The sequence below is a fragment of the Acanthochromis polyacanthus genome, chromosome 17 (assembly GCF_021347895.1).
Source record: "Acanthochromis polyacanthus isolate Apoly-LR-REF ecotype Palm Island chromosome 17, KAUST_Apoly_ChrSc, whole genome shotgun sequence".
NCBI classification, from domain to species: domain Eukaryota; kingdom Metazoa; phylum Chordata; class Actinopteri; family Pomacentridae; genus Acanthochromis; species Acanthochromis polyacanthus.
In genome coordinates, this window is record NC_067129.1 from 34,238,925 (window position 1) to 34,254,266 (window position 15,342).

Genomic DNA, 15,342 nt, shown 5'->3' on the forward strand with positions numbered 1-15,342 from the left:
GTTGTTGTTGTTGTTGTTGCTGCTGTTGTTATTGTTATTATTATGATTATTATTTCTTTATTATAAAAGTGCAGACCAAGGAATTACAAATTTGAGATATAATCTACATTACATCTTAAATTTGTGAAGTTAAGTTTACCATTTCTAGCTTTTGGAAAGATACAGTTTAGATGTGAAGAGAATTTACATAAAAAATGTCATTACAGATTTCATACTCCCCCCCCCCCCCCCCCCCGCCCAAAAAAAAAAAAAAACATTTTCTTTTGCTCTACAGTTTTTGTCACTTTTTTTATAATTTTAAAAATTCTTTGATTTTTTTTAAGTTTTATTTTAAGTCTATCTGTTTATTTCGCCTTCTATCCTAATTTGGATTATTTGGACTATTTATTTTGATAAATATTTGTTGGCTACAAAAAACAACAAAAACTTTCGTCGCCATTTTAGTTGTGTATTTCTGCAGAGATTTCGTTAGACAAGATGAACACAAGTACAAGATAATAAACAGAATATTTCCTGCAGCCTCAGACAGATGTACTGCTGTTGTAATATTTGCTGGTTAATGATTAAATATAATCTATCCCTTTTTAGTTTTATAATTTATTCTTAGAAGCTGACAGACTCCACAGGCTCCGGTAGGTGGCGGTAGTTGTTTTATTTCCAGTACATGAAGAAGATGCAGGAAGGTGATGATGATGATGGCTGCTGACAGCAGTGACGGTGCGGCTTCTTGTGCTTGTAAAGGCATCCGACGGTGTCTCATATGTGAAAGCTTTAAGGGAAAAGTACAGCTGGATGCGACAGAATCAAAGGTATTAATATTTATCTTCAAAAACTGTATTTTTCTTTGTTTTTAGCAACAGAACTCGAGCGAAGCTAATGCTAATACACTGTTCACAGCTAACTACGGAAGCCTTCGCAGGACAATTCATACTTTGTCAAACACGCTGTTACAGTTTTGCTCACTAAAATTTGTTCAAATGCAGTACTTTAGAGCGGAAGTGGATAATGACATGTACCACTGTTTTAGCAACAGGAAAAGGGCGAAGCTAATGCTAACGCTGCCGTTCATAGCTAGCTACGGAAGCCCTCGCAGGACTTTTCCTACTTTGCCAAAAATACTTTTACACATTTACTCACTAAAACCTGTTTTAATGTTGTATTTTAGAGTGGAAGTTGTTAATAACATTTACATTAAATTGTGGTTCATCTTCACAAAGGTCAATTTCATTTACATTTTGAATATATTTAATTATCGTTTGTTTTGTGTTGTTTTTTTTCTCTCTAAAGATTGTGCATCATTTTGTCTACAATCCTGAATTGAGGCTTGCTGTCTCCGAAGATGGTTCTTCTGACTCCTTCCCCTTCCCTGGTGTCTTCCTGTGGGAGGACTTCATATCAGAGAAGGAGGAGAAGGAGCTGATCAACACAATGGACCAGGACCAGTGGAATCAGTCCCAGTCTGGTCGAAGGAAACAGGTTCTGACCAACATCTCATCAAATAAGAACCAACATTTTTCTGTTTAGACTCAAGTAAAATCAGCATTATTTATACAGAACATTTTAAACAACAGTCGAGTAATATGTTAAAGTATATTTATATTTAAAACTATAATCCTTAGTTGCTGATGAATCCATCCTTTTAGTTAAGTTGTGAGCAGGTAAAACTCCAGCTGGTGATCGAACACAATGAATCTTGGGATATCCTGTGAAGGATCCACCTGATGCATCCTTCGCAGCCATGGAAAAGAAGGACGCATTTGAAGAAGTCTTCACATGTTACTGAATTCGGCAATCAGATGCAGCCTCTTAATCAAGACACAGATTTAGTTTTTTATTATTTTTATTACACTCTGATGAATTAATCAAAAGTCTCTCCTCACATCGCTGCAGGACTTTGGGCCTAAAGTGAACTTCAAGAAAAGGAAAGTACGTGTCAGCACCTTCAGTGGACTTCCTGCTTCGAGCCAGAAGCTTGTCCTCCGGATGCAGCAGGAGCCGACCCTCACAGGCTTCCAGCCGGTGGAGCAGTGCAACCTGGACTATGATCCTGAGCGGGGCTCGGCCATCGACCCGCACCTGGACGACTCGTGGCTGTGGGGGGAGCGGCTGGTCACCGTCAACATGCTGTCCAACACCACGCTCACCATGTCTCTGGAGGACGTCCACGTAGCGGTACGCCTTCCTCGCAGGAGTCTGGTGGTGATACACGGAGAAGCGCGGCACCAATGGAAACACGCCATCCACAGGGAGGACGTTCACCAACGCAGAGTGTGCAGCACCTACAGGGAGCTTTCTGAAGAGTTCCTCCCTGGAGGACAGCAGGCGGAAATCGGAGCTCAGCTGCTGGATATTGCTCTGAGCTTCAGAGGAAGTCCAGTATAATCAAACAAGAGCTGGGAGTCTAGATGACCTGGACATGTCTTGAACTGTGAAGAAGTGTCTGTTGGAGGACTGAAGGCTTCTGTGCTGGAACTGCATCGCCTCCTCAGGATGTGTGTGCAACGATAAGTCAGAAATCTGCTCCTTAAGTAGCACTGTGAGGTTCTGTATTGTCCTAAATTACATCAAACTGCAGTTATGTATTAAATAATAGACGGGTGCGCTGTGAAGCAAGAGTAACAGCTTCATGAGGCATTTAAAGTTTTCAGCGTTACAAATGTGCCTCAACCTGCCAGATTTCTAAGGTGATTTATGCTGTGGAGCTAGATCTCCATGGTAACTGATGCTGCCCAGCTAACCAGAGAAGCCATTTCACCACATTCAGGCTTTCTTTGTGTGACTCGACTCGATAAAAACTAAAACCTCAGTCAGAGTTAACGGGTACCGTTAAGGTTTTTATCAACTTTCTCTGTCAAGTCAGAATTTCTGCTTCATGTAAAAAGAAGCGTTTAACTCATCATGTGACTCTTCTTCTGCACAAAATGAATGATGGTGTTCAGCTGCTTCAATCTACAGGTTGTTTTAATGGAGAACAATAAGGAAACTAAAAATTATGTTGGTAAAAATCTGCTACTGCAAATGATGCAAGACAGGAATGCTGGTGGAAAACTGCTAAATGTGTTTTTAATTTTTACTGACCAATGCAGCTGATTATTTCTAACAAACAGCTGCACAATAAAACTTTAAACTTCATATATTCAAACATGACATTATATTGACGTGCATGGTGGGCTGATACAGTTAAATATGCTTACGGAAAAAACATTTTCTTTTAGTTGAGAATCTGTATCGTTCGTAAATAATTGTCAGAAAACGATTTAGTTAAGGGAGACGCTTCCTACAGCCAATTTAAATCAGAAACTCTGTCTGAACACAACCTGCTCCACAGCATCAGTTACCATGGAGACCTACCAGGTTAAACCTTCATGGTACTAAAAACTTTCAGGTCAATTTACCTCCTAGCCTGCTAATCTCGTTTCATAATCCAGAACTCTGATTTTAAGTTTGATTTTTCTGTTTTACTGCAGACAGATTATAGAACTGATTGGCTTGGTATTTTGCACAGAGAATATTCAATCAGTAACAATTTTACTTTGATTTATAACAAAAACTAAAGTGATTTCCACTCATTTCTCATTATGGGACAGTGTCAGACCTGCTAGCAAATGCGGTTCTTCAGTGTTATGTTTAAATGTATGAAGTTTCAAGTATAAGAACTCTAATCTGTCACATTAGTGTGCAGCATAAATAAATTCCCCTACACGATCAGCTCTTTCCTTGCATCATTTACAGCAGCATATGTAACAGTCAAACATATTTCATTATAGTCAACTTTTAATATTCTACAGTGTATAAGATCAGATATGGGGTCTTGTTGCTCCAGAGTAGAAAATACATTTTCCTAGAGTGTAAAACAACTCATTTGACCAACAAAAATGAGAGTCTGAATTATGTTTCTTCCTATTTTCTTAGTGAATTTCCAGCTCTATGTATATTCTGCAAAAGCAAACATAAACCTACATCTTTGTGAGTTCCCAAACAGCAGCGAGTGAAAAATAAAGCTGTCAGAAAATATGAAGTGCTGTTAGTATGAATGCTGGATTCATATAATGTCACATTCTGTTTGTGATTCTCCCTCTGGTCTCTCAATCAGGTGGAAGGCTTTAATATTCTTCATAGCTTTATTCTATAACAACCTGTTCCTCTTTGCTGAAGCAGCTGGCGTACATCGATCCAGTTAGTGCAGTAGAAAAGTTTTTTAAAAAATGCATTTAATAAAACATTTAAGAATACGAAGGCCTGGTTAACAAATAAAGTCGCAGCAGAAACAGAAAGAAAGCATAAAAATATGTCAAACCTGCTCCATAGTTCCCTCCTCACTCATGTTAGCGTTTAGCATTAGCATATTAACATCGGTGCTCTTTGGGATTTCTTCATTCTTTGGACCTGTGATAAAGAGGTGAAGTTTGTTTAGCCAAAAGATATCCCCTTATCTGGTGTTTTCATAACAGCGATGGTCCTAAGGTCGCTGGTTTATTAACACAGGAGAATAAATCTGTCTTTGATTGGAGTTTAATCTCTCTGACAACTGGTGAATGTGATTTCAAATACTTTTTAAAATTCTGATTAAACCATTGAGTCCACCTGAATAATTCAGAATCGTACCTTTAAACTGCACTGTGTTTCTGTCTGAAGAGTTTATTATTATTGTGCAAAATCCTCAACAAAACTGTGAATGGAAACATAAATATCTATCAAGTAGAATTGTATGAATTTTGTGATTAAAGTTTTCTGTTTTTTAAATTTCTGACCCGGTGTGTCTTATAAATGCTCATATTATTATTGATAATAACAAAGATATGAATGTGACGCCCATAAAGATGTCATTTATTTATATGTTTTTAACAACAATATGATGGTGATTAGTCTTTTAAACTAATTATTAAAAAACTACAAAACTACATTTGGACATCTGGAACACATTACCAAATAACATTAACAGGAAAGCAGACTTAAAAACCTTTACAGCAAAAGTGAAGCATTGGCTGAAAGAAAACCAAGAATGACCCCACCTGTGAAATCCACAAGGTCTGACTGATTGTGTCATTGTGTGGGTGGGTGTGGGTGGGTGGGGGTTACAGGTTTTTAATGTTGTTTGTGCTGTTTTTATTTGTGCTGTTGGTCCTTTGACCCCTTTTACTTAAAAGCCCAACCAGGGGCGGGAGTTGTAAATTAGCTCTATGCTACACACTCTGTATGTAATGCAGCGGTTCTATGTGTCCCATGATAATTGCATGGTCCCTGATTAAATAAATGAATAAAATAAAAAAGCCTAAAAAACACTCAAAAATGACTTAAAGTGAGTCAACAATGAATGTTTAACTGCTTTTGTTTGTTTACTGAACACCAGTTTGTCCAGTTCCTGAATTTTTTAAAACTTTTTTTCTCTTACACGTCCTGAAAAGCAGAATCCAAACCAGCTGTTCTTAAAACATTTTTTTTTTAAATGTAAACCTCTACTGTTGGTGGTAAAACAGAAAAAACAACATGTCACGGTGCTGCTATTTTTTTGCTGAACTCTATTTTTGTTGGTCCTGCTTCTTTGCGTAAATTTCACTTCCCGTTTGTTGACAAACCAGACGGACTCGTCAGCTCGCTGAGTCTGCAAAGTAAAATATTTGATCAGGGATTAACAAAGTGACTTCAGTGTTTCTGCACTGAATCTGAATCACTACTTACATACAGAAAGCATCGCTGGAGAGATTGCTGAATAAATGATACATGAGAAAAAACTGTTACCTTAGTTTTTATAATATTATGGCATCTACAGTAAATAATGTAAAAACTACTATAAATTAAACTACAGCTTACATGTGACTGCATCAGTTTGATCTAATATAATCAAAATTGTAGGTAAATTAGACATTCATGTGCTTATTTTGCACTTTGTCTATTTGCATCAGTAGATTTTAATTCTAAAACATATTTTTAAAGGCTGTTTACTCAAACTGCTCCTATGTACATTTATGTCATTAGCCTTAATAAAAATAATAATCTAATTAACTTTTATTATTATCATGTAATAATAATCATGATATTACTATTATTTATTTTTATTTATTTATATTAGCATCATTATTATACACTTTTATATTTAAATAAGGTACTATTATTCAAAAACTAGCCTAATTTACTGTAATTTTGAAAACACAAATCTAAACACTGCAAAAAAACTATTTTTTAAATATAAAAATATAATAATTATTAATGATTAGAATAATTGTTACTATTGTTGTAATTATATTATTATTAGATCGTATGACAACACTAATCATAATCATAGTAATGATTATTGCTGTCTTTATCAATTCTAATAATAATGATGTAATAAAACTAATAATTGGATTTTCAGAAAATGTGCACTATATAAATTAATACATGAATAAAACGCTGTCTTCCTGTAAGTAACTAACTGGTTTTTTTAATGATATCTAGAAACACATCATTTTTAAAATCCTGTTTACCTGCACACTGTAAAATATCATGAAAGTATTTTGTCAAATAAACTTATTTTTTCCAGTTTATTTTATGTGAAGACAAGTGTTTTGCCAGTTTCTAATTAACTGAACCTCAAATGTCAATTTTTTATTTTCATGAGATTTTTATATTCATTTAATTGAAGGCATTTTGACTCAAAATAAATTCATTTGGTAAATCTACAGCATTAACATCACTATGGGGTGTTAGCCTTTAGTAGTATTTGAATTAGTTTAGTGTGTCTGTATAATTAACTAAACTGAAGGTTCTTAGCCTCTGTATTTAAAATACTGATGTCGCCATGCTTATTTATACTGTGGGGTTTAAGGCTCAATATTTAAATCAGTTTAGTTCATCTCTATGATTAACAATCCTGTAGGGTTTTAGGATTAACATGTAAATTAGTCTGTTTAATCTCCATAATTAACAGTATTGTAGAGTCTTAGGCTTAACATTTAAATTAGTGAGCCTATCTCCATAATCCATAATAGTGTTTGATTTGAGCCTTAAATGAAGTCTCCATATTTAATATTAATGTAGAATCTCAGCCTTAATAAATAAATTAGTTCAGCATATAAGAGAAGATAAGAAAAGATCATCCATCCATCCATCCATTCTCTATACACCGCTTTATCCTCACTAGGGTTGCGGGGGGAGCTGGAGCCTATCCCAGCTGACTCGGGCGAAGGCAGGGGACACCCTGGACAGGTCACCAGTCTGTCACAGGGCTACATATACAGACAATCACACTCACATTCACATTGACAGGCAATTTAGAGTCATCAATTAACCTCAGCATATTTTTGGACTGTGGGAGGAAGCCGGAGTGCCCGGAGAAAACCCACGCATGCACAGGGAGAACATGCAAACTCCATGCAAAAAGATCCCAGGCCGGGATTTGAACCGGGGATCTTCTTGCTGCAGGTGAAAGTGCTAACCACTAGCCCACTGTGCAGCCCCCAGAAAAGATTATATAGATCTTTATTATTTCCAAAGGAAGTTATTTTGCTCGATACTGCTCAGAAAACTAAATTACATAACAGTAAAATAAATGCAATTGGAAGAGCAATAAGATTTAAGTACAACACACTAGAAAAATAAATAAATTAAAGTAAGCTGAAATAAATCAGAAACAGAAAAGAGGAAAGTAAAACTGACCTCCATAATTAACAATACTACAGGGTCTTAGCTTATGGTAAAGTTGGATTTTTAGCTAATTTATGTAGGATTTTAATCCTTAATCTTTAAATAACGCTGGAAATATTACACTATAAATTACACTTAAGGATTTTAACCTCAATATTTAAACTCTTTCTTCATTTAACTTGTAAGAATGATTTTAAATGTGCTCTATAAATAAAATTAACTTCAATGACGAAAAAATTCAAAGATTTTTGAGTATGTAACCTAGTTGATTCAACTTAATATGTTAAGTTTGTTGAACTGGATTTCTCAAGTTCAGCTCATTGAACTAATTTAAGACAGGAAATTAACTTACATTTCTAAATTAAATTAACTTAAAATTAGTTCAATGTAAATCAGGATGTTATTTTGCATTAAAATATTTTTTCCACTGCTGTAGTGCTACTTGCAGATTAAATTAATATCCAGAATCAACCAAGTGTTGGGTCTTAGCCTTAATACTTGTTATCGTTAAGTTAAATTACAACATACATACTATATTACACTATAGGGACTTAAATGAAGAAGAATCGCTATATAAGGACAGTGTGTAATCATAATCTATGTGACTAGCTGATTCAACTTAATATTTGTCTGAAATCAAGCTTTTCTAACTTGATTTCTCAGGTTCAATTGCTTGAATTCATTTGAAGGCAGGAAGTTAACATAAATCTGGACGTTAAAGAACATAAAGTTAGTTCAGCATAATGCAGGATGTTGTTTTACATTTAAGTATATTTACACTGCAGTAGTGCTATTTTCAGGCCAGTGAGCCCTCTCACTGCCTCTTTGGACACGTATTTTCTAATTTTTTCCATATCATCTCGCGCCCTGTTCGTGCTTTTACTCTGAAGGCTCCGGCCGGAAGTGCTAACTGCCGCTAACCGCTTAAAGCTGCTTCTCTGCCCGTTTGTTGATCGCTCTCTGTGGCTTATTAACAGCCGACTTTTACCGCAGCCGGGCTCGTTCCTCGGGGGAGATCTCACTTGTCGTCGCCGGGGAGAGACGGGCCGCTTTCTGACAGCGTCTCCGGCCTCACAGCGAGCATGTCCGAGGCTCATATTCGGCGTCGGAGTTGAACTGAAAGGCTTTTCAGATGTAGCTTGTTAGCTAGCTGCGTCGTACAGTGTACACAGGCTGCTTTTTGTTCTGCCCGTGGACAGCCTCTGCATGGCAAATTATCACCACTGTTGACGACGGACAGGGCGCAGAAAAACTCTATTTTTTGGCTGAGAAACGTGTCAGGAATAATACCACGGTTGTCAACCTCCAGCCCCCGGGGCTAACCCCCGGTCACCGACCGAATTAATGGCCGGAAATCCGAGGAGGGGCGCCGGTCTCATCGGCTTGATGAAGGACGCCTTTCAGCCGCACCAGCAGCCGCTCCAGCCGCACCAACCTGCAGTGGTCGATAAGAAAATGGTGGAGAAATGCTGGAAACTCATGGACAAGGTATTGACAGTGTCATTAGGGTGATAAATGTCCTTTTTTTTTATAAAGCTTGTAAATACTGAACTGAGCCACTTTGGTCAGCATCACAAAACTCTCACTGTCACTTCCTTTTTTTCATTTATGGACAATTAAGCTTTAAAACCCTTCACGCATGTATTTATAAACAATAAAATTCAAACAACAGTACTAGTCCATACAGTATGTTAGACATCCTCACAGAAAGGTATTTTGATTTGAGAGCTGCCAAAATTGTCCCAATGAGAAAATTCAACCTCCAAAATTTATGGACAAACTACTATTCAGCTTTAAAACTCTTCACATACACAGATTTAGTCATTTTAAGCAATATAATACTAACAACAATCTTACTCATCCATATAGCATGTTAGACAACCTCACAGAAAGGTATTCTGGCATAAATTGTGACTTGAGAAGCTGCCAAAATTGTCCTAATGAGAGAGTTTAGCCTCCAAAATGTATGCACAAACCACAACTAAGCTTTTAAAACCCCTTTACACACACCATTAGTCATTTTTAAGTTATATAATATAAATAATAATCCATGTACCATGTCAGACATCCTCACAGAAAAGTATTCTGACATAAATTTTGACTTGAGAAGCTGCCAAAATTGTCCTATTGAGACAATTTAACCTCCAAAATTTATGGACAAACCACAGTTAAGCTTTAAAACCTTTCACACACACATTTATAAACAATATAATACTAACAGTAGTTCTATTAATGCATATGGCCTGTTAGATGTCCTAACAGGAAGGTATTCTGGCATGGGTTTTGACTTGAGAAGCTGCCAAAACTGTCCTAATGAGAAAATTCAACCTTCAGAATTAGAGTAGAAGAGAGTGTCCCTGTTTCATTATCTAACTGGGATAATTACTGGTGAATTAGGTCACATTAGTGGCCCAGAGAGGACACCCTATATTTAGTGTTAGATCAGAGAGGTGTACATGTTGAAGAGAGGGGAAAAGGCCTCTGCATTAGTGGCTGTTTTACAGTCTGCTTTAACTGAACATATATATATATATATATATATATATATATATATATATATAAAATATAGGAGACGGAAGCAGAGATGGTGAGACAAGAGCTTCAAAGATATTAATTCAGGGGGGCCTGGAGAAAAAGAAGAGAAGCTGTATCAGATAAGAGAGAGAACAGCATGCATGTGCAGAGCATCGTGCAAAGATGTGGCTTCGTTTTACACCTGCAGTTTGTGTCTTCATGTCACGTTGCGCTGACTGATCTGTCTTGTTGATTTAGGATTTAAAACTTTTTCTGTTTGGACCATCTGCATCTGGGCTGGGTGATAATACAGTGTTGACTCATATTGTGATAAAAAACATGACAAAAATCCTTATTTAATGTGTTTGTGAGCAGCTTTATCTTATGCAGTTAGGCCTGAACACTTAATCAAAATATCAGAATCGCCATATCCAAACTGTCGAAGGAGCATTTTTAAAAAAAATTTTTTGATAAAGATAAAGTGTCTGGCAGGATCTCTTTTTAAATGAGTCCTTGTGGTGCTACTGAGATGCTCCAACCTATAAATCATGATCTCCAGACATTTTTCTTTGGTTCAAACTGCAGCAAAAACCACATTTTCTGTTTCTCAAAAATCAGCATTCCCACTAAAAGTGTGACTCATGTCTTTCCCAACTGTTGCAATAGTACTATTTTTTTTTTTGGCATTTCACATAGAAAGTGGAACAGCTTGTTTAGTTCAACATCACTTCCAGAGCTTTGTTGAACCTGTAAAGTGTGCTGAAGCAATGTTGAGGAACCCGTTAACAGATGAGGCATTCATGTGTGAACCGCACAGCTCTTTTATTACTTCTGTGTCGTTAAACTTTTGCAGTGAAACAACAATAACTTAAGTATGGCAGGTAAATGTCTAAATTACAGCTGAGAATATGAGTACAGATCAGTTAGTTTAATTAGAAAACTGAGCTTACGAGGCGCACAGCTGGTGTCATGAAAGGAAGAACAAAGGAAGGCAGGTAGCCTACATTGACGTTTGAAGGTCTGACTTGTTGCAGGTGTGAAGAAAAGCGCTGCCACATACTTTAGGGTTTCATCCTCCCTCTGCATGCAAGTCAGATAGCAAACAGCAAAGACTTTGCATGGTAATATTAAAAATAATTTCATGCTCAGTTAACTGAACTAACCATGGCAGGTTTTAAAGCTCCTGCTAAACTTATTGCATGTTTTGACTCGTTTAATAGCCAATAAAATATTGGTACGCCATATACACTACTGTTCAGAAGTTTGGGGACACCCAGATAATTTCATGTTTTCAATGAAAACTTCCACTTTTATTCATGTGCTAACATAACTGTATGGCTTTCTAATCATCAATGAGTCTTTCAACACCATTAGCTAACACAATGTAGCATTAGAACACAGGAGTGATGGTTGCTGGAAATGTTCCTCTGTACCTCTATGGAGATATTCCATTCAAAATCAGCTGTTTCCAGCTCGAATAGTCATTTACCACATTAACTATGTCTTCAGTTTATTTCTGATTAGTTGAATGTTATCTTCATTAAAAAACAGCTTTTCTTTCAAAAATAAGGACATTTCAAAGCGACCTCAAACTGTTGTACGGTAGTGTACGTCACTGCACTGACACTCCACTAGTCCTGTTATTGCCCTATATATATATATATATATATATATAAATATCATTTTGTAGTGTGCCCAGGTGTTGCGTAATAATTCCAGTTTATATTGGGGTTGCAAAGTCAATTATTACCTCTGCCAAGGAGGTTATGTGACACCCGACGTTTGTGTGTCCGTCTGTTAGCAAGATAACTCAAAAACGTCTGGGCAGATTCAGATGAAATTTTGAGGGGATGTAGACTATGGTAAGAGGAAGAGCTGATTTAATTTTGGTGGCAATCCAGAAAGGATCCTGGATTCTGGATCACTTTGAATAGTTTAGTATGTGGTCCAAAATTTGACAAAAACATCATAGGTTAGTATGTCTTCCAACAAATTGGAGCAAGGTGTCCAGATAGCTCAACTGGTTAAGAAGGTGATTCATAAACAGAACTGTGTCAGAGATGCAGGTTCGATTCCAGCTCATGGTCCTTTACTGCATGGGTTTCCTGTTTTCCTCTCTATCCTTGGCGGAGGTCTGCACTCTGAGTGCTTTTCTAGTTGAGTTCTGGCATCACTATAACTAAACTTACTGGGTAAAGAAGGTGTGTGGTCAGGTGTTCACACAGGTTGTAAACAAACATTGAATTTAGCTTGACTTATTTAAGGACAAGGAGCTAGACTGTGCAGTTATTACCCTTACTTACCCTGCTGTAAAGCTCCACCACACTCTGTGCTCTCAGATCTCAGAATTTACTTGATTTAGAGCTTTTTTTATATCAATCCAAACTATTATATGTTGGTACTTTAATGGGGAATGATGTGTCAAGTCAACTTTATTGACAGTTCTGCCATATGTAGAGGACATAGACGGGATTGGCATTATCTCAGACCGGGTGCAAACATGCAAGGCAGAGTAGAATAACAAAAAAGACACTAAGAAACAAGCAATGGATATGCAAGTAGATAGATGTTTACAGATGTAGAGTAGGACGATATTTGCAGTGTGTGTCCATGTACATCAAGGATTCTCCACACAACGACCTCGATCACAGGTAGTTTGTCATATTTCTGCTGCTCAGGGAATGATTCCTAGCGATCTCCTGACCTTTCCTCTTGTGCCGTCACCGGGAAAAAACCCAAATCCAAACTTGCACGCAAGACAGCTCGTAATCTAACTGGCAGACTGTCATGAAATTTGTGAAGCATTCTTAATCTCTGGGAGGATTAAACCAGTTTTATTTAATGATTTGATTGTGAACATTGCAGCCCGGAGCTCTGCCAGGCCCGAGTGTTTTAATCGCATTTGTTTTCGTGGCACGTTGTCATTTTGTTTGGATGTTAAGCATCACTGAGACATTGTTTTTCCCTCTCCAGGTGGTGCGTTTGTGCCAGAATCCCAAGGTGGCGCTGAAGAACAGTCCGCCCTACATCCTGGACCTGCTGCCGGACACCTACCAGCACCTACGCACCATTCTATCCAGATACGAGGGCAAGATGGAGATCCTGGGGGAAAACGAGTATTTCCGGGTGGTCATCGAGAACCTGACCAACAAGACGAAGCAGACCATGAGCCTTTTTAAGGAGGCCAAGGAGAGGATGTACGAGGAGAACTCCCAACCCAGGTAAACAAAACGTGGCTCATTCTCGTGGCGGAAACGCGCCATTGTATCAGGATGCAGCCGCGATAAAGAGCTGTGAAGCAGAGAGGTGTTTGGGTAACTGACAGATGGTACAGATATAGAGCTAATCATTGTTTGTCTTGGCTTCCTACCAGTAAAATAATCCCTTAAGATCACCAGTGCATGATAATACCCTCCCTAGCAGTGGTGCTGCTGACTGAAGCAGAAGCTCTCTGTCGTGTATAATCTAAACTCTCATGTAGGGCAGAGTGGGGTGAAATGAGGCAGTTTTTACTTGAGGTGTCATTACAGTGGAGGCATGACCATAATTTCTAAAAATAAAACTTCAGGATGTTGGGCATCCCTGGGAATAATTAGTTCGGATCTAAAATAAACAGTTTTTAAAATGTGGCTTTCCAAAATACAAGAGGGTCCTCAACTTATGTCAGAATTCTGTTCTTACGGCACGATGTAACGTGTTTTACGCCATAAGTTGGAACTCACATACTCCCCTACACTTACGTCACTCACCTACGCTAACACAGTGGTAAATCATAACTTAGGACATAAAGACGCTTTAAAGTAAAAATAAACAAAAGAAGAGAACAATTCCTGACCTTTTGTTTTAACGTCACAAACCCTGTATGTGGGAATGACGGAGCAAGACTTATGGCAGCATACCCACGAAACGCCGTAGGTGGAGGACATCGTAAACCGAAGACTTATTGTAAAGCGTTTTCTTGTCTCAGCTTGGGGTAAATTGTTCCATCAATATAATGCAAGATCTGTCTTCATTTGTTCATCCAAGACCTGGTGTTCAGATCCTGTTCTCTTCAACCCTGCTATAGTTGCTTATTGTTTTTTTTTGTCCATGAATCTCTTTGAACTCAGTCTGTCAAACTTCATCTACCACCTGACGCATGAACTTCCCATTCTTTACTTCTCCTACAGTTCTCTAGAAATCCTTAACCCTCGTGTCGTCCTGCAGGTCAAATTTACTAATTTTAAAGTTTGAAAATGTAGGGAAAAAAAATATTTTCACAGTGAAACTTCTGATGTCCACATTTTAAACATATTTGGGAAATTCTTGAACATTTTTGTGGGGGAAAAAAAGAAATGTTAAAAATATTTCTTTAAGAACATTCACAAAAAAATCAACCAAAATCTAGTGAAATTCTTAAAGAAAACAGAAGTTTTACTAATAAATATGTAATCGCTTTCGATATTTTTAGGATTGTTTTGGAAGATTTTTACTCAAGAATTTTCTTGCCAAGTTTGGAGGATATTTTTAAAAAATAAAACATTGAAGGAAAACTTTTGAGGAATTATTTGGAATTTTCTTCCTGAAGGTTTTGCAAATTTTCAGAAATTTGGGGATTTTTTTTGCTAATTTTTTTTTTTTTTTTTTTTTTTTTCAGACAAGAAAACAATATTTTTTTTGATGCCCAACAGGAGAGTTAAGAGAAGTTGAAGCCCTGTTTGTCTTCCACTGGTCTCAAAATCAAAATAATTTTGGTTGAAAAATGTAGAAATACAGCATAGAATTACAGTAATGTCATTATTTATCAGTAACTAATCATCCAAGCAGTTTATAGCTAACTTCATGCTAACAGTTTAGCCTCATGTTGTGGCTCACTAATGCTAATACAACACTCATAAAACCATAAACAAGAACAATTCACTTTGAGGAGCAAAAACCTGTTTAACTAAAATGTGTTCACCTGCTCCTCACTGGGAGAGTTTAATGTATTTCTCTTCAAAAATATTTGGCCACATGACCAGTTTCTTCCATGGTTTTCTAGAAACAAGGGTGGCTCATCTCACCCCACTCTCCCCTACCTCAGCTTACTGCACGATAATGTACAAATGGACGACACCGTTTATGTATACCATATATAAACGTTGACTCAGTGTAACGTGAAAGTGCACGATGCCGTTTACCATTAGATTCTGATCGATCCTGTCTCCATGTCAGAGATAATTGATA

General features: G+C 37.2%; 2 protein-coding genes across 3 annotated transcripts in view; both read left to right on the top strand.

Moving 5' to 3' along the window:
* Window positions 1-647: 647 nt before the first annotated feature.
* On the top strand, window positions 648-5,282 carry alkbh4 (alkB homolog 4, lysine demthylase). Its single transcript, XM_022217349.2, has 3 exons — window positions 648-809; window positions 1,288-1,476; window positions 1,891-5,282. Exons 1-3 carry the CDS (start codon window positions 687-689, stop codon window positions 2,380-2,382), a joined length of 804 nt encoding a protein of 267 aa, XP_022073041.2. The 5' UTR covers window positions 648-686; the 3' UTR covers window positions 2,383-5,282.
* Window positions 5,283-8,524: 3,242 nt separating this feature from the next.
* Window positions 8,525-15,342, top strand: part of LOC110967665 (E3 ubiquitin-protein ligase CBL-like) — a 44,099-nt gene continuing 37,281 nt past the window's right edge. For both annotated transcript variants that reach the window (XM_022217350.2, XM_022217351.2), the window contains exons 1-2: window positions 8,525-9,111; window positions 13,111-13,358. In XM_022217350.2, coding sequence (XP_022073042.1) covers window positions 8,968-9,111; window positions 13,111-13,358 — 392 coding nt within the window. In that variant the 5' untranslated portion in view covers window positions 8,525-8,967. The remainder of the gene's footprint in view (window positions 9,112-13,110; window positions 13,359-15,342) is intronic.

Coding starts and splice junctions, on each gene's coding strand:
- alkbh4 (XM_022217349.2), top strand. CDS start 687: ATGATGATGATGGCTGCTGACAGCAGTGACGGTGCGGCTTCTTGTGCT. Junction 810..1,287: donor TGGATGCGACAGAATCAAAG/GTATTAATATTT, acceptor TTCTCTCTAAAG/ATTGTGCATCATTTTGTCTA. Junction 1,477..1,890: donor AGTCTGGTCGAAGGAAACAG/GTTCTGACCAAC, acceptor ACATCGCTGCAG/GACTTTGGGCCTAAAGTGAA.